This window comes from Scatophagus argus, chromosome 9 (assembly GCF_020382885.2).
Source record: "Scatophagus argus isolate fScaArg1 chromosome 9, fScaArg1.pri, whole genome shotgun sequence".
NCBI classification, from domain to species: domain Eukaryota; kingdom Metazoa; phylum Chordata; class Actinopteri; family Scatophagidae; genus Scatophagus; species Scatophagus argus.
The window spans coordinates 14,747,478-14,765,768 of NC_058501.1; the positions used below are offsets into that span (position 1 = coordinate 14,747,478).

The following is an 18,291-nucleotide window of genomic DNA, read 5'->3' on the forward strand; positions in this document are numbered from 1 at the left end:
CTGCACTTGTGTTTAACTTTATTTTGCCTTTTTTTTAGTTTAGTTTTTTTTTTTTTCTTTTTATGAAAAATGAGCAGGTGACCTCAGAAAGCACTGGACAACGTTAAGCAACATCATTACTTATACAAACAATTAAAAGGCTAAGAATGAAACAACAAAGAGGCAGCTTAAGGTACGAGAAGAAAAAACGCTGAGGCTCTTAAAACAAGAATGTGGAGTATTTATTCTAACTCACAATTCAAGAAAAACTTCTCCACACTGTTTGTGTCTGAAAGTATCGTATTGTATGTACTCATCACTACGGAGCTCTGTGAGTATTTGGTATGTCAAAGTAGCTGTAAGGTGTTTTACAGGGTGAACACACCAGCTCATTCTGTTAGCTCCCACGGTCAGTAAATGTCTCGAAGGCCCAGGCTTCCCCTGTGTGAGGAAGAGCTGTGAGCCACAGTTACACTGTAATAGTAGAGCAGATCTGTCAACCACTGCTCCCTGGTCGCACTCCGGGTGTACCTCTGAAACACACACATGCAGAGTGAGATCAGGTTAACACACTCAATCCCTCTCATCCCAACTGTACAAAAACCTCCAAATCCATCAATGCGAATTTCATGTCTGGGCTGTGTTTACCGTGAGGTGTTGTATGATCTCTTGCAGCAGAGTGGCATTGGCCAACATCTGGCTGTGGAGCGGCGCGTGCTGCAGCAGCACAGACAGGATCTGTCCAAGCTGGGGCAGCTCCTCCTCAGTCAGATCTCCAGAGCGCATTAACTGCAGAACCATTCGCAGCAGGCGAGGAACGGTGCTCAACGCCGACACACAAGCACCCCATATTGCCTCCCTGCAAATGTGACACAAAGGTGTTTTAAACCCAGTGGTTGTAAATCTTCAGGCAAAGAGCAAACGGCTCCTATTAAGGTCAAGATTTAGCATCAGCGGGAGATCATTTACAAGCACAGATCAGAAAAGAGTTGTGGTCACTCAGCACACACCTTTTGTGGTTGGTTTCGGCAGGTAACTCCTGCCCCAGGGTGATGAGAAGAGCCAGCAGGCTGAGGCAGCACTGAGACAAGAAGCGCAGCATGGGCTCAATGGGCAGGACTGACAGGTCTATTAATCTGGATACAGCTCTGAGCAGCCCGGCTGCCATACTGTCAGGCACCACCCCTAACTTGATCTGAGACACACACATAACATATGCAGGATGTTTATTCAGTGTAGAGTTATAAAAGGAGCACTAATCCAGGTGCGATTTAGAACTCCTCAATGTAATTTTCATGCTTAAAGAAAAAGAGTATTTTTACCAGGTATTTGCAAATGCCATTTTGCAAGATGTCAAAGCACTGAGACTTTGAACCCAGAGTTTCCAGACAGTGGCAGACTTCCTGTGAATGAAAAAAGTTAAATTGACAAAAATTATTTAATATCAAACACATGTACATTTTTCCACAGAATTCCACAGAAAGAACAATATACCGCTTTCAAAACAGAGAGAGGGAGAATTCAAATTTTAACTATGAGATGTAACGACATCTCAAAAACACATTGTTACAGCTGGAAGATTTGGATGGTTGTCTGATTTTTTTTTTGTCAGAATTTTTAAACTCACTGCAGTGGATAATAAAGGTGTGAATTGAAATAAAATGCTACAGTATGTTTCTGTCACTTTTCTGGGAATAATGTTCATATACTGTCACAAAGTAACACACTGACCCTACTGAGGGTGACAAAGTGAGGGCTTCACTTTGTCCTGCCTTTACCAACAAAGTTACTGAACAACATCTCAATTTCATTTTTGCTGGGACGGAGACAAGTTGAAGACGCCACAAACTTTTTAAAAATGAGAAATAAGGCTCAGCATTACCTCATTAACTTCAAATTCAAATAAATTTCTCATTAGCTTTTATCAAATTGAGGTGCGTGTGCATGCTGAAGCACAGGGGCGAGCACAAGCCAATGTGTGTGTTAGAACGGTGCACCTGTTGGCATTCTCGCCGTCATTAAAAACAATCCCGTCTCATTAGTCGAACTAGAGTTGACACGGTCCGTCCCTTAATGGCACCCTCCCCCACGCACACACCTCCACCACCACGTATCCTCTCCCTCCCTTCCCGCCACTTGCCTGTGATTGACTCAGACAGGGAGATGAGAGAGGCAGGATCTGAGGGCCTAATTGAGGAGCTGAATTAGTGATTATAAGCCCCCCACTTGCTCACACACACTTGCCCCAGGGCATAGTTACGTTAGCTGTAATTTCTGTGCAGAAATGTCACACTCTCATCATGCCATGGGCTCTCATTAGCATTTGTGCATATCCACTATGCCCGATAACCACGCATCTCCAACCTGCGCAACGCGATAAAGGTTCCCCTCTCAGCCGGAGTGCCACGATAAAGCTTCCACCCTCTGAGCTCTATATGAACGACAGAGAGGAACCGGGGGGTGGGGGGCTGAAAGACCACAACTGTGTCCAGAATATCAATGCTTTTCAATTTTCAAAACAATATCTTTTCTTCACCTCCTGGTCTCTGTCCCTCCCAAATGCATTTTCACGTATTTCTGATTGGTTTTAGAAAGCATTACAAAGTATGTGAAGGAAAAACTGCGCAGTGAACGCACCTCAACAACATCCCAGTGATGTGTGAACTGCTCCAGTGGGGTGGGGTAGAGGCTGAGGGGAGACAGAGGGGAGGGAGGCAGGGCGCTCTCGTCGCCGGCCTCCTGCAGGGAGGCAAGCTTGTCGGACGAGAAGCCCGTCAGGGTGGAGAACAGGAAACTGATGTAGTCCACGTCCTGCAGAGCCGCTTCCTGGCTCCCAACCGACCAGCTACTCAGAGATGACCTGAAGAACATTATCAGTGAGAACATTACTAACATTACACATTATCGACCCAAAAAAACTGCTGGAAGGCTTAGAATCAAACATTTGTGCAACTTTTCAAAATTTTAAGCTTTATGGACACAGCAATTGTGTTTATTTCCAAATAACAATTGTTCTGCATATCTTTTCATTCCTCTTAGTTATTCATGATGCTGTGTTGTGCAAGAACACAATCTGGGGGATAACAGTGCACACACAAAGTTATGAAAATTTCTTCCTTGTCTTTAGGGGAATACAGATCTGCGAGTGAACAACAAGTGTGTTATGTGAGACCCAGGAGGCACATGCAGACAGAAGTGTCTTCTGAATATTCCATGACGACTCCGCATTCCTGCCTCCCAAAGAGCTCTTTGTATCATCCCATTACACACGCACACATCCCATCCCATATGAACTCATTCCCCCCTCTGCTCAAAATTTGTACAAGTTGGGACTTTGTGTCGCTGTGTAACATGTAAATAAAAATAGAAAGAGAGGTTCACCACTGCCAAAGCTGTGTCTACAAATTGTCGAAACAAACAACAACAAAGCATAATGTTACTCAACATAAAATTGCAAAGACTGTGAATATAACATCATCTACAGTAGATAATATCATCAAAAGATTCAGAGAATCTGGAGCTTTCTCTGTGTGCAAGGGACAAGGCCGAAAAGCAATATTGGATGCCGGTGATCTTCAGGTCCTCAGTCTCCACTATATTATCAACAGGCATGATTCTGTGATGGAAATCACAGCATGGACTCAGAACACTTCCAGAAATTGTTGTCTGTGTTTGCCATGCCATCCAAAAATGCAAGTTGAAGCTCTATCATGCAAACAAGAAGCCATATATGAACAGGATTCAGAAACGCTACAGTCTTCTCTGGGCCAAAGCTCATTCAAAATGGACTGTGGCAATAGTAAAGCGTTTCACAACATGTTCTACTGTGAATAAAATGTGGGTTTATGAGATTTGCAAATCCTTGCATTCTATTGTTATTTACATTCCACACAACATCCCAACTTTTTTGGAATTGGGGTTTTATAACACTGCCCCACCGACACCAGCTAAAGGTCAGACACACACACAGATACAGGGAAAGGTAAGCTGTGGGTGTGTAACTTTAATTGAATTCCTCCCCAGTAAGTTAAATATCAAATATACAACGCTTGCACAACAGCACCTGTCAAGAGGCAGGTAAGCAAAACCAGATACAATGTGGGGAAATCGTCTGTCAAAGTGCAATACTGCCATCTGATGGTGGGCGGCTAGAATGCAAATCTCTTGGCCTCTGCAGGTGTAGGGGAGTTTTCAGGCTCACCTAAGGTGCACAATACGAATGAGAGAGGCAGCGAGGCCAGCAGAGATTCGTCCAGCGGTGCAGCAGCAGCTCAGGTTGGTCAGAAGAGACTGAGACATCTTGGGTAGGAAGTAGAGCAGCTGCACCATTCGTTGTTGGGACTCTGCTGGTAGCAGCACCACAACTCCGTCCTGTGGATCTTCGCTCACACACACACACACACACACACACAGGCAAACACAGACACACACTTCGCATGAAATTAAATAGAGACAGCAATGTGCTGTGGCCTCTGGGGATATAAGATGAAGCTTTTTAAAGAATTAAAGTGATAACAGGAAATCCAGGCTATGTTCAGACTGGTTTTAAAAAAAAAAAAAAAGAGAGAGCGAGACAGGCAGACATAGCCACTACAGTGACGACTCTGATAACGTGTGTGTGCGGTGTTCTGTCTGTCTCTGACGCACATGCTGATGTCAGAGGCCTCCAGACAAAAGCAGTCTTGTGATGGCGATTTGCTGGTTCTGCGGCAGTTTCCAGCCACCCCTCATACCCACACCCCCCACCCACGCCCCCCAACCCTCTCCTGGCCCCTCTGTAGCACATCAGCATAACTATCTGACCATCCTCAGAGCAGCGGATACGGTTCTCTCACTGTTTTCTGCCTCTGCTTGTAGTTCAGTTTAACAAAGTTATCTAGGGTGATGAAACATGGAGCTACAGTGCCCCCTAGGGAAATTATGGAGTAATTCATAATTCTTTCTTAGCGTTCTAACCCTCCTGTGTTAACATTTTTCTTCTAAGTAATCTGACCACTGCTGCTGTACTTGCTAAGACCGAATCCTGCAGTTGTACTTAATAATAATAACTTTATTTATATAGCACTTTTCAAAACTCACAACTGTAAAGTGCTTCACAGTAATAATAATATTGCAAACCGAAAAGGACAGTCAATGATTAATTAGATAGAATACAGTAAAATTAAATACAATAAAATAAAATAAAACAGGATTAAGATAAAGTGAAATAACAAACTGAGTTTGATAAGATCAATGACTAGGAAAAGTCAGGTGATAAAAGTGAGTTTTAAGAAGAGCTAGCTAGAACTGGTGATATGTGGTCATTTCTCCTGGTATGAGTTAAAAGCCTGGCGGAGGCGTTCTGGATCAACTGTATTCTGTGAATGTTTTGTTTACTGATACATGAGTAAAGGGCGTTACAATAGTCAAGTCTGGAAGAAATGAAGGCATGTATGACAGTTTCAAACACAGGTGGGGGAAGGAATGGTCAAATTTTTCTAAATTGTCTTAGCTGTGAGAAACAGCATTGAACAACCTTGGTTACTTGCATATCAAAGGAGAGCTTGGAATGCCAGATAAAAGAGCAAGACTACTCCCTTGTCCTCAACACTTATTATGATTCTTTTTGGGTTGAAAGTTGTAAACTTTCCAACTCTGGCCACAGCCTTATCAGCCACAAAGATTACATACCATTTCTGTGTCCTACATGAGTTGACGACAGTTGGCTTTTGATACAAATCTGATAATATTAACTTTAATAATTACATGTGACCTCTATGTGCATACCATAAAGCCTGAGGGCTTGTGTTTGCAGACTGTTGAGCAGGTCTTTGTGTCCTCGAGAAGCGGCAGCCTGGATGGACAAGATAAGTCTTGCAGAGAGAGCTGGGTTACGGTGACCCAGCTGGGACAACTGCCCAGGAAGAGATGCCAACCAGCGGCACAGCACCTTACTCCTTCAAAGAGAGAGAGAGAGAGAGGGACAACATTCAGAGGAAACTGTGACGCAAATGCAGTTACTAAAGAAAGCGTGTCTGTATGTAAAGACACAATGGAAGGCTGCACATTTTCAGAATTTTCATCTGGGACTTGATAGGCACAAACAAATGTGTAAATATGTTTTTCTTACATACTTATAGGCCTAAAAACTAAATTGGGAATTTCAGCACCTGAGTGGGATACACTGCTATGGCCTCCACTTTATTTCCAAGCACAAACAAGAATCATTAGTTTTCAGGGGTCAGATGGAGGACAAATGATCTTCATAAACCCTTCCTTCTAATTAAACAGTTACTGTTCTGTGCTTAGAACTTTTAGACTGGCAGTAAACATGATGGATCTTCAGGCAATTCTAACTAGGTAAGTGCATTAACATCCATCCATCCATCCATTCATTTTCTATACCGCTTATCTGTCAGGGTCAGGAGGGGTGCATTAACATGTTATACTTTATATCTATTGTCGTGTGAGCGGAGACTCAAAGCTACACCACAATAATTTCTAAGTTTTTAGCTGTGTCCAATTGTTCAGGAAAATCTTCCCTTGAAGTCCAGTAGAATCATCAGCAGGAGACAGGATTCTGAGCAGTAAAGACTTAAAAGCCAGCAATAAAGGGAGAAACCGTTCACAAAGCACACTATGTACACATGAAGGGTCTTTTTGAATGACTGGTGGCTTCACATTATATATCTTAGGGTTTGGACATTTCCACACCTATTGTCCATCCCTTTTGCCAACTTTGTTTTTATTTACACCAATAGATTTCTCTTTTTGTCCTGGATTGGGTGGTGACTTTTGACACCATTAGGTAGGCCTGCCCTAGGTTTTCTGGGGACTTTCCACTGGCCTTATCTTGCACCTGTTTATTCATTATTTCATTATTATTTTTATGTGCTTCTGTGCACATCATTATATTTTTATGTGCTTCTGTGCACAGTTTACACCATTAGTTCTCCTCTCTGGGCTGCCTTCCAGTTTCGGCCTAAGTTTCAGCTGGCACCAGACACTATTATCTCCAGGTCTCTTTCTGTGCTATTTTTTAAAAATAATTGTTTTATGCAGGATTACAATAAATGCCCTTTTTCAGGTTTACAGCAGTTACAATGACATTACATTGACAGTGTTTCACTACCATAAAACAGTTTCACAATTACAGTTGTACCTTCTATAGCTTACAGGCCCTTAACCAGTTGTATTCTTTAATACAGCTGTATCCTTGCTTTTCTTTCAATCTTAATGGAAACATAACATGACTACTTCATGCTATCATATTGCAGTGCATACTATAACTTTAGCTCATCATAACTTACATAGAAATTATACCACACTATAATGCATAATTTACTTAACTTTAATAATAAGGTTTGGTATTTTGAAGAGGAGGCAAGTTTTGTCAAGTTTACATCATTTAAATGTACACAAGAAGTGTGAATGTGCAGTTTGAAGTTCCTGCTAATGTTACCTCGCTATGTGCGTGTGTCCTTGCTCCTGCAGGTAAAGCTTGCTGTAGAAAGACAGCAACAGAGATCGTGTCTGTAGAGTCAGGTGCTTCTGCTTATAGTAGATATACACCGCTGCCAACAGGTCCTCGGTCACTGCTGCACAAATACAAGCACGCATACAGATGTTAATACTGAAGGGACAGTCTGTGGATTACCTGGAGTAACCAGGTCTCTATTCCTGAAGGGATACGTTTATGTTGCGTTTTTTCAAATGTATTTTTGGTTCTTTGAGCACTGCAAGCAAAGTGCCACCTAGTTCCACTGTATTGAAGAGAAGGCAGACTTCTCTACAGCTGGTATCTTGGAAACAATGCAGCTCACACCAAAATAACCTCGATGGAAAAATAGCACTGCATGTAAGAGAAAATATATGGATATTTTGTTTTGGGGTGAAAAGACTTGAAAGACTTTAAGTTTACAAATGAGTACCTCTCATAAAGCACTGATATACAGAGATCTTTTTCAATTTTTGGTGGGTTTGTGAACCACACTAATAATGCTGAATTCTTCTGAACGCATTCTTTTGTGCTAATTAAAATCAGACACACTTTTGCAGACAAACCACACATGCTTACTTTTGCTTCTCTGTGTGAGCACCATCTTCCACACAGTGCCCAGCAGCATATGGAGCTGCCTGTAGCTCAGTTTCACTCCGCTGCCCAGGGTGTCTCGGACAAACGTCCTCAGAGGCGCAAGCCAGTCTCCATCCATCTCTCGACCGAGTCCTTGCCTCTGGCTGAGGGACACCATGACCTGACAAAGAGTGATGTTTAGGGCCAGGGGCTCCACTGTCAATCCTGGGACGGCTGTGGTCTGCTTACTCCTAAAAGAGAGTCAGCGTGAGTTCTGTAGTTACAGCAGGCTTCACTCCTCATAATGGCTGGTGTGCTTACAGATCTTGGGTCAAGCATTTAAGTTTTTGTCATTTGATCAAAAACACAATCATACAGTCTTTAAATTATATTCTTCACCCCTCACATAATCTGCATAACAATGTTTCATTTCATGTTAACTGCTTGACATGCTTTACATATTACCATGACATTCCTTACCTTTTGAGATCAGCCTTCTTTTTGTGTTTGGGTGTGTCCCGGGCACCATAGGGAAAGTTTTTCATGAAGTGCTGCTTAAAATCTCCCAGATATTCTTTATGAAACCATGCATCCTACATGAAGGCAAAGTCATTTTTAATAAATGACCTTTTCTTGTACAAAACAAAAAAAAACACTGCATGATATCTGAGTGCTCCTCATCTCACCAGTGCATCTCGGTGATCCTGCTGCGGTGCCAGTTTTCTCAGCAGCTGCAGAATAGACAACACCTGATACATTACTGACATGGCATCTGGAGTAAGCAGGTGAGTGCCCTCCGTGTTGTTCCAGGAACAGTCACTGGCACTGGCTTCTACCCACACTTCTAAGAGAAGAGGCACCAGCGTGGCTGCAAATCTCTGAACAGCCTCAACTGAGTCCAGACCCTCTCCCACTGCAGGTCTGGGGTCCACCTCCGGTCTACACAATGAGAGATTAAAACAAAGAATATGTCAAACATGAAATATAATTGTTCAAAGTCAAGTTAAACAAGGTTAGCTATTTGTTATGTCATATACTCATAAATACCCTGTCTCTTATTTCTGTTCCTTGTAACAGGAGTTTGTGATATCATACCTGAGTCTAAAGGTGGACCGTGGAGTTGGTTTGGCTCCAGAATGCTCATAGACCTTAATGCCAACCTTGCTGTATGTGAGCTCTTCCCAGTTGAGATACAGAGGAGAGAACCTATCCTCTCCACTGAAACCAAACACTCCTTCATCTTGGACAAAAATATCACATTCCTCCACTGGTCTTTCCTCAACTACAGCCTGCAGAAAGCGTCCAAGCCTGAAGTACAAGTGACACAAAACACAGGGTTAGCAATTTGATGTAACTATTTTTTTTCCCAGAATCTGTGTGAACATGGTCTCCATACCTGAGAAGCACAGAGAGCCGCCACTGCTGGCTTGTGGCTGCCCTGTTAGGGTTGACTGACAGTGACCATGTCCGTCCCTTAACATCCTGGGCCTTTTTGGCTCCTCCGCTGCTGCTTTGTCTGTGAGAGATCAACTCCAAGAAGTTTGTGAAGAGCACTTCGGGCCGCGCTGCCAGCAGAGCAGGGTAGTATTCCAGCAGCACATCAAGAACCTTCATGGCGTCCTCCTGGATGCCCAGGTCAATATGGGTCATGGCACAAGACAGGTGGGCACTGAGGAGGGGGAAAAATGGAACCACTCTTTCTGCAGGCACAGACTGTGCAATGAACCTGGGAGCAACAAGATGGTTTAGCTTATGTTATTTGGGAATCAAAAGCTCAGTAAAAAAAAAAGTGTTTTTTTTACATTATTGTTGTATTTCTGTGTCACTGTGGCTTCACTGACTTGAGAACCCGTGTAGCCGCCACACGAACGCTGCCATCCTTGTCTGTGAAAACAGCTGCCACTTCAGAAAGCAGACGAGAGAGATGCTGCTCTAACAGAGAGGGACTTAGGGACAGCAACTCTCTCAAACCTAACAAGGCACCATGTTTCACATTGGCATTGTAATGGTGGAGCTGAGACAGGAGGTCCTGGTGAAGTAGGAGAGAGAGAAACAAAGCAGACAAATTGTAGTTTTCTAAAAACGCTGGTGAGTTTGCCGACTTGTGAAACATAAATAAAGAGCTTACATTGATGCCAAGCTGTCTGTGTGTAGTGGGACCACTTGTGTCTCTCTTCAGCTGTTCTGGTAGATGGATTCCCTTTGTACGGAAGTTGGTGTTGGTTGCATTGTCAGCTTTGGGCTTGGTCTTTCCCACCTTTAACTTGACCTTCTGGAAGTCATCCTGTCTCTTTTTCTTCTTGGCCTTCATCTCTGCAGTCTATACTGTTGTCCGTGTTACCAGACATGTGGGTGAGATGATTGCACTGAATGCAAGTTTTGATTTCGAGAACCCTAAGCACCGACATACGTTTGGATTGGGCGGCTGAAGCATTAAAACATATATTATGTAGCACAAGCTATACAACCTGCGCAATCTATGCTCCGAATAGTCAGATTACAAAAGCCTCATAATAAGAATAACAGGGAAGCTTAACCCATATTAACGTCAGTTAGGTTATTTAGCTCGTAACGTTAGCAAACTATCTCGCACTCTGGGTCAGTATCATGCATAACAGTTCTTTATTTTACTTACCACAGAAAAAAGCCTTAGTTCCTGCCGTCACAGGTTTACACAACATCAAACAGCAGCTGAGTGTTAAGAGTTAAAGAGGAGCCCCCAGCTAACAATTATCAACACATACAAAAATAAAATTAGGAAAAAACGACATTAATCTTTATTCAGTCTCGTGTTGATGCCAGTGGGTCCTCTGGTTCTGTGTGTACATGTTCACAAAGCCTCGGTCGATGTGTTGAGCTCAGCAGCTGCGGGGCTTACAACATAAAACCATAATAACTGTGACGCCACAGACGTTTTTTCAAGATGTCCAAACAATATTTTATGCGTCCAATTGTACTTGGAATTTATTAATTACAAAAGTGCCATTAAAACTATTAACACTTACAATCCCATGTGAAATGTTGCGCCATGGGTTACTACGGTAAACCCCGGCGTTCAAAACGAACGCGTTCTATAGTTGTCCGAGGAAATGCCTTATAAATATTATTCCTTTATAATACCTGTCAATTCCAGATTTAATTTGACAATTTTTAAATAGTTTCACGAGGACATCTTAAACGGTGTTGGTGCAATGCCAAAAAATGAAATAGCATTATTATTATTATTATTTTTTAAACTGGCGAGAACACCGCCCTACCCATGATTCTCCATCGAACCGCTTTCCGCATTGTTTGCTCTATTTGCATCCAAGCTAGTGGTTCGTCCTTACGAACTTGTGCTCAAAGGAATTCTCTGTTTGCATTAAATATTTCGGAGAAGGTGGGTAATATTATCTTACTAGTGAAGATACATATGATTTTGCATTTCACTTTGCATAGATATTTTGCCAGCTACTACAGTAACGTCAAAAAGCGGTCTAATGTAAGACTCGCCTGGGCCTGAATGAATATCTGTTAATCCGCATAGGTCGTAATTCAGTAATCACTCATGAAAATGTGTCTCTATCTTTACGAGAAATCGCATGGCATATGAATGATTTTTGACACGGTTTCCTTCTTTGTGCCCTGTTGGAGACAGAAAATGGAGGCTCAGGCTTCAGACAACCAGCCGCCACCAAACAATGGACAACCGAATCATAAGAGAAATACCAGGGTAAGTATGCACAGATGCTGTACGTTAGCACCACATACGGCCAAAAATACAGCACTAAAACACCACTATACCTATAATACAGTTCCATAGTGGACACGTAATGTCCTTTTTTCTTCTTAATGATTTTGTGCACTGGTTGTTGTGATGCCTGATGGCAAGCCAGCAGTCCAGTGGACTTGGTGCCAGGCGGCCTCTGTGCTCTCAGGTTTGGTTCTGTTTGTATCCTTGTTAATTAAGACCCCACTCACTGGTCTGGGCCTCGCATAGCTCGCCTGGTTTCATTGTTGTGTTTTAAAGGAATTTGTTAGCGCCCGTTTGCAAAGTCCAGCTCCTCTTCACAATGCAAACATTTCTTTAGTGTTCTGAAACTGCTTAGACTTTTCAGATTTGACATTGAGCTTAATGTGTGCTGTGACCTTGGTTCTCTGAACCAATATCCAATGGCAGTCTTCTCAGTTTTTACTTTGTGGTGTCCTAGAGCCGAGGCTCCAGGCCACATAGATCAAAAACTCTCTCTTAATGTCGACAACATGGAGAACCGTTCAGTATGCACGCTAGGCACACATGAAGGGTTCTCACCAGAGTGGCTGGTGTCTCTTGCTTTTATACCTGTGGGATTTGGACTTCTCCACGCCTGTTGTCCATCCCCTTAAACATTACATCAGTCTTTATTCAGTACAGTATTTTTTCAACCTGGACTAGATAGGAGCTTCCCAGGTGTCACATTTCATTCCTCTGTACCAGCTGGTCCTTTACTGTTAGGTTATCTAGGGGATTTTTCCACTTTTCTTTTAATAGTTCTAGACAATTTTCACTATAATTTCTTCTCCTTAGGCCTATTTTCCAATTTTGCTTAAGTTATTGCTGATCTCAGACACCATTATTTCTTGGCTTTTGTTTGTAATATTTTTTTTTAAAATAATTGTTTTATGCAAGGTTACAATGAAGTTGTTACAGAGTTTACAGTGAGGTTACAGAGTTCATTGGCACCCTTACAGCTGTGAGGTTAGAGTTCATTGACTCTCTTACGGGTGTACTTTCTTAAACTAAACAGCATGACTACTTCATGTTGTCACAAGGCATTGCATGCTACGTTCTTTAGCACATCACACACTTTGTCAAAAAATTATACCACAACTTCTGAATGCTGTCAAGCTCAAAAATAATAAAAAAAGGCCTAATGTTTCAACAGGGCTCCTGGAGGGATTCTCTCAAAAATGTTTGTTTTAAACACAGCTGCTTGTATCGTTACCTTATAAGCAAGTCAGCTGCAAAACAGACCATTAATATAGTGATATAAGAAATCCCACTGTTAAACTTTGTGTATGCTGCACAAATTAATTCATAATACACACAAGGGTTTTTTAATTTACATTCTGATATTTTACCCTATGCAGCATTTTGAATTTCCCTTGTGTTTGGCTGCTTGTTTCTGTCTTCTGTCTCCTTTGCTTCCACAAAGTTTGAAGAAATACTATGTTTGGGACCATGTTTTCTTGTTTGACAGGGGCCTTCAGCCCACGTAGTTTTCACTTCCGGGATACAAAACATAGCCTCATGTTCATATAAATCCATCCATATTTTTATACGATTCAAACATCACTCTCCAGGGTGAATGCTTAGTGATCACATCACTTGTGTTTGCTGCTGTCATCTGTCAAACTGAAATTCAGGGCTCCCAACACACTTCACTGGGGGTGATGCCACAATGCACAGTGGACGGAGAGCAAAGACTTGGTGCATCATCTCAGTTTCACTCTCCTGGGAAAACACTGAGGTCTTGGCCTCAATGTTATTTGAGGTGGCCACTGTAGACATGTTTGCATATTGAACATTTGTGTTGTGGTGTGTATCAACTCTTCTTCCCCATTAAACAAGTAATATAGTGTCACTGTTCTACATTCTCATTTAATGAGAATTAAGACTAATCACTGGACTGCATGATTCCACACTGCATTGATATACTTGTCTCCATGACTGCCGCTGCTTGATGCAGGGGTCATGGAGAATGAGGAAAGGCTCTATGGCATATATAGTGTGGCGGACATGGACGAGGAGTTCAGTCCTCTGCTGACTGTCATCCTGTCACTAATGTCTGTAATGTGTCTCTCTCCTTCATGTGGGTTTATTCCCTCCACTGACAGAGAAAGCAGCCCCAGCATTCTGCTGATATAGGTAAGTCCATATACTTGGTGTCTCTGCCAGTGCTGAGAATTGAAGCTTGAGATCTCGAGTTCCCTGCTTTGTGCCATCGGTGGTGGCATGTTCACCACTCTTTGGGCCGAGACTCATGCTGTCAGAGACGGGGTGGTTGTGATACCATCTATGTTTTGGTCTTCAGAGATCAGTGTTTGCCACTTGCAAAACATTTTCCAGTTTTTCCCACAAGTTTCCTTTTAAAAAAAACAACTTAAAACAATATTCTAAATAATTCAAGAGATGTCAACCCATTCTCCTAAGATGTTGCTTAATTGAAGCCCGGCACCATATACTCTGTTAGTCCTTAGCGATGCCTTCACGTTGTCTCAATACTGTGGGACAAACAGTGATGCACCCATGCATCTGCAGCACTGCAGAAATTGTAATGCACTTTTTGTGCTGTGATGGTTGAACAAACACTTTTTTTTACCCTTAGAATATTTTTAACACTGCTGAATGTTTTGTTGATTTTTATTAAGAAGCCTGTGCTAAACTGGCTAATCTAAGTAAGCCTCACCTGTTTGCCAGAGTATTTTTAATTATGCTGGCATTCTATCATGCATTCGCTCTTGGACTGCTTCGTTTGTGCAAGACAGAAGTGTGATACTTCTGTGGTTGGGCACAGTCATAAGCAAACACCATAGGAGTTGGTGTTCTGCAGCCGAGTTTGTGCCTAAATGGGGCTTAGCTAAGAACTGCTTTTCCTGTTCTTCCCCCAGGTTTCAAAAGTGCACATGAGGAGTTTGGGTTCCTTATAGTTTTTAGTTAATATAGATAGAGTAAAATTCATTGTAGACACTGCAGGTAGTGTTAGAACACAACACACTCAGTGTCCTCTTTACTGATTATCACGATTACAGGTTTTTCCTCAGAAATGCATAACAAAGTGGCTTGCTGATATTGTTCGTCATGAACCTTGCTGTCTCACTTTTTTATTAGATGTGGACAATTATAAAGCTTAGCTTTGTGCTGACCGCTGTTGTGTTTTCCCAGTGTTCACCAAAGGGGCATCTCTTCAGACTATGCCTTCTCTCAGCAAACTGTTGAAGCTGGTCACAGAGTGTATCATTGGTAAGCAGAGGGCTTATTTACCCCATACATCTACTCAAATGCCTTCTCTTCCTATTATTAAAATGCATAACCAGTGATCATCTTGTGTCTACAGGTCTTCAGTATGTGTGGGAGTACCGCAGCCCAAGTAAATCTGTCCCACCACACTACCAGTGCAAACTTTGTGCTGTCTCCCGTTTGCAGCATGATATGCTTGCCCACGTGAAGGGCTGGAAACATTGTTTCAGATATTTGGTGAGTATTGTTGTTTCCTTAGTTTGCCTCAAAAACATGACATTTGAAAGTTATTTGTAATATTTGTATATTTGTTTGCTTTGTGGACAGAAAAAGGTACACCCTGACAAGGTCACCCATGAAGAGGAAGAGGCCTTAAAAGACCCTGCTGTAAGAAAGACAATTAAAGAGGTTGCAGCTGAGGTGGAGAAGACAGAGGGGAGGGGACAACTCAAGGTGAGTGTCCATACAATTGGCACAAAACGTCTTGTTTGTATCCTCTAGCGTCAAGAAAAAGACTGTGATTTTGACTGCAGTGCCCTGTAGAGACTAATGACAGCATTACTGCTTGATTCCATCATGCACAGCTGCATTGTGGAAAGCGCTCCAGTGATCTCACCAGACATGCAACAGTAATTCAGAGGTGTCACAGAAGTGTGACTTGTCTATTTTTGGCCAAAACTACTTCAAGCTGCACAGAGGAAATCAAACCGTCTAGTGGAAACATTGCTTCTGATTATATTCAACAATTAAAACACAAACATATAAACATGATAAAAACAGACAACAAAAAAGAAACCTTTTAACTACCCAGTCCATTTACTTATCATGGCAGAAGCACAAAGATCAAGGAAAAAATGACCGAGTCAACAAAATCAAGCTGACAAAAACTGTGCATGCGGTGTAAAGCAGTGAGTCAGAACAAAACCATGTCACAGACAACACCCACGGGAATCAAACAGTTAAGGCAGGCCGTGTTGGCTTGGGGATGTTGCTATACGTACGGGTAAGAATATTAGATATAGTCGAGGAGGTTAAAGTTAAAGAGCTGCATCCATCAAGATATCACAGCAATTGTGAGGCAAACAGGGAAGTTCTGCCATTTATGTCATGGAGCCATCTTCATGGAGTGTGTGATTGTGGGTATTTGTGAGTTTTCTTTGATATTATTGGTCAGAACATAGCTCTTCATAAAAATTCTAAATTTAAAAAAATTGTATTAAATTCCTAAAAATGTCCCATGTTTATATGCGAGCATTGGCTTAATTTGTTCTATACATATTTTTTGTGTATTTGACTTGCTTATGTTCCCATGGCCTTCAGGTGATCCTGAAGGAGCCCTGTGAAGTACCTGCTTTTAAAGGACTCCGTAAGTCACTCTGCTATGAATTACATGAGTAACAAAGACTTTCCTGTCGGTTGGTTACTTCAGTTGGGAAAGTCTCACATGGCCTTTCCTCTTTCACAGGTTCTGCTGCTCCTAAAGCTAAACCTCTACCAGCACCAGGGATGGGACCAACAGGACCACCTTTTGGTGAGGGGTTTTTTTTTTTTTTGGAAGCATAATCTAAATAATGGTGTGTTTATATGCCTTATTTCTCTTAAATTACTGCGTGTATTTAAATGTAATGAACATGTCTCTCTCGCACAGGTCCCAGGTTCTCTGACCCGAGGTTTCCAGGAGAGTTTCCTCCTCATGGTGATCCTCTTTCTGACTATCCAGTGGGAGAGTTTGGGGGGCCTGGCTTTGGAGGTTACTCAACCAGGCAAGATTTCCTTGAGCCTGGTATGGGTCACCACCTATCTGGAGATAGTTTTGGACCAGGTGGTGGAAGAGATGGCTTTGGAAGGAGTGGACTACTGGAGGAGATACCGAACAGAATGTATCCTGATGAGTACCGGGGTAGCCAGATGGGCAGTAATTTAATGGACAGGCCAATGGACAAGCCACCGGAGAGACCAGGCTTGATGGGACCAGCCCCAGAAAGTAGCAGCCTTCCTAATACACTTCTCACGTACTTGGTATGTGTATTATTTCTCACAGTAGGTTCCTCCATAACTTAAAGAAAAGGGGCCAGTGTTATTTTTTTTGTTCATACAATAACTTTTCAAAATGTGTTTTTAGGATACTTTCCGGATAGAGAATGAGAGTGATGCTCAGCTTGTGCTGAAGGTGACACAAAAACTAACAGATGTGTTGATGGAGTACAGACTGAGGAGTGTATCCACGGTATGGAGCTTGTTCTTAATATTAACTGTTACTGTTGTTTTCGTATCTTGAATTTGAAACTAAATGGTAAAGAATCTGATTCAGCCTTCTTAATTCATTCTGTTTGAATATTTTATATGTAGTATGTACCTGACAATTTTAATTACTTTTTGAAGACTTGATATGAGTAAGTGTATTTGGAACTGTGTGCATCATCTTAGGTTATAACTGTTTGATTTCCTCCTCAGGGTTCTAGTCTGAATAGTTTATCAGTGAGCTCCACAAGCTTCTCCTCTACATCCTCCAGATTTCCGAGCAGTAACACCCGATACTCAAATAGTCTCTCAGGTGAGCAAGTCCCATATCTCCATTTGATGCATTTGTGATTTAAATGTAGAAAGGTCATGCCAATGGTGGTTATTTACTAAGACGATCGAGAAAAACCCCCATTACTCATATCTGAAGTAATATGGAGGTCTAAATGTGAATAACAGTTGTGCTGCTCTTTTATCGTCAATGTTTTCTCTCTGCAGGTCCACCCAGATACTCTGATGGTCCAGCCAGGTATTACAAATGATCATTGCAAGATGCGACACCTCGATCTTCTGATCCCCGTCTTGTGCACATCAGTCACATCTGTCCAGGAGCTTAAAACTTTGATTTTGTGTACATTTTTAGTTTTCTTTTTGTTGTTGCCATCTGGTAGGCTTCTTTTTTAAAAATCTTTTTGTCTCTTTAGAAGATTAAGGACTTGGAAAGTTTTACATAAAATGGCATGCTCGTCTTCTTAAGTGTATGAATACTGTTTATTTTCCATTAAATGCAATGGAGAAAACGACATGAGTTTTGAAATGTGAAATCCACTCATTCCAAATGTGACTGCAATTAAACTATCTCCTTAAAGTGGTTTTTCAGTTCTTATGCCCCAAACACGATAATGGGGGCTGCTCCAGTAGAGCCTGAAGGTAGTCTAAGAAGTTATTGGGACACATCAAATGACTGGTTGAGGTTGATTCCTTCCGATTTTCAGATCTCTGCAGCAGAACGGCTTACAGCGGTTTCAAAGTGGATCCT

At 42.0% G+C, this 18,291-nt stretch overlaps 2 protein-coding genes across 5 annotated transcripts; one reads left to right on the forward strand and one right to left on the reverse strand.

Annotated features, from left to right (window-relative positions):
- Nucleotide 1: 1 nt before the first annotated feature.
- tex10 (testis expressed 10) lies at nt 2-10,872 on the reverse strand. Of its 3 annotated transcripts, none has more exons than XM_046399862.1 (16): nt 10,668-10,872; nt 10,161-10,357; nt 9,874-10,061; nt 9,429-9,758; nt 9,128-9,340; nt 8,719-8,971; nt 8,513-8,625; nt 8,036-8,283; nt 7,421-7,556; nt 5,746-5,915; nt 4,181-4,358; nt 2,617-2,839; nt 1,302-1,382; nt 990-1,174; nt 628-838; nt 2-512 (listed from the first exon to the last, which is right to left on the reverse strand). In XM_046399862.1, exons 2-16 carry the CDS (start codon nt 10,341-10,343, stop codon nt 390-392), a joined length of 2,835 nt encoding a protein of 944 aa, XP_046255818.1. In that variant the 5' UTR covers nt 10,344-10,357; nt 10,668-10,872; the 3' UTR covers nt 2-389. The 3 variants fall into 3 exon arrangements, with proteins under 3 accessions (XP_046255818.1, XP_046255819.1, XP_046255820.1); XM_046399863.1 differs by having other exon boundaries at nt 10,161-10,360; XM_046399864.1 differs by having other exon boundaries at nt 10,161-10,426.
- Nucleotides 10,873-11,279: 407 nt separating this feature from the next.
- On the forward strand, nt 11,280-18,120 carry si:ch211-197h24.6. 2 transcript variants are annotated; one of them, XM_046399866.1, is made up of 12 exons: nt 11,280-11,411; nt 11,670-11,744; nt 13,889-13,919; nt 14,937-15,014; nt 15,109-15,248; nt 15,339-15,464; nt 16,332-16,377; nt 16,477-16,542; nt 16,660-17,030; nt 17,134-17,238; nt 17,466-17,565; nt 17,751-18,120. In XM_046399866.1, exons 1-12 carry the CDS (start codon nt 11,292-11,294, stop codon nt 17,792-17,794), a joined length of 1,302 nt encoding a protein of 433 aa, XP_046255822.1. In that variant the 5' UTR covers nt 11,280-11,291; the 3' UTR covers nt 17,795-18,120. The 2 variants fall into 2 exon arrangements, with proteins under 2 accessions (XP_046255822.1, XP_046255823.1); XM_046399867.1 differs by lacking the exon at nt 13,889-13,919 and having other exon boundaries at nt 11,348-11,411.
- The last annotated feature ends 171 nt before the right edge of the window (nt 18,121-18,291 follow it).

What these genes read in the sequence shown, in the direction of transcription:
- tex10 (XM_046399862.1), bottom strand. Translation starts at nt 10,343, where the DNA reads ATGAAGGCCAAGAAGAAAAAGAGACAGGATGACTTCCAGAAGGTCAAG. An exon ending in GCGGCTACACGGGTTCTCAA is followed by an intron (nt 9,759 to 9,873) that starts GTCAGTGAAGCC and finishes TGTTGCTCCCAG; the next exon opens with GTTCATTGCACAGTCTGTGC. An exon ending in AGATCATACAACACCTCACG is followed by an intron (nt 513 to 627) that starts GTAAACACAGCC and finishes TGTGTGTTTCAG; the next exon opens with AGGTACACCCGGAGTGCGAC.
- si:ch211-197h24.6 (XM_046399866.1), top strand. Translation starts at nt 11,292, where the DNA reads ATGATTCTCCATCGAACCGCTTTCCGCATTGTTTGCTCTATTTGCATC. An exon ending in CATTAAATATTTCGGAGAAG is followed by an intron (nt 11,412 to 11,669) that starts GTGGGTAATATT and finishes TGTTGGAGACAG; the next exon opens with AAAATGGAGGCTCAGGCTTC. An exon ending in GGTCACAGAGTGTATCATTG is followed by an intron (nt 15,015 to 15,108) that starts GTAAGCAGAGGG and finishes TTGTGTCTACAG; the next exon opens with GTCTTCAGTATGTGTGGGAG.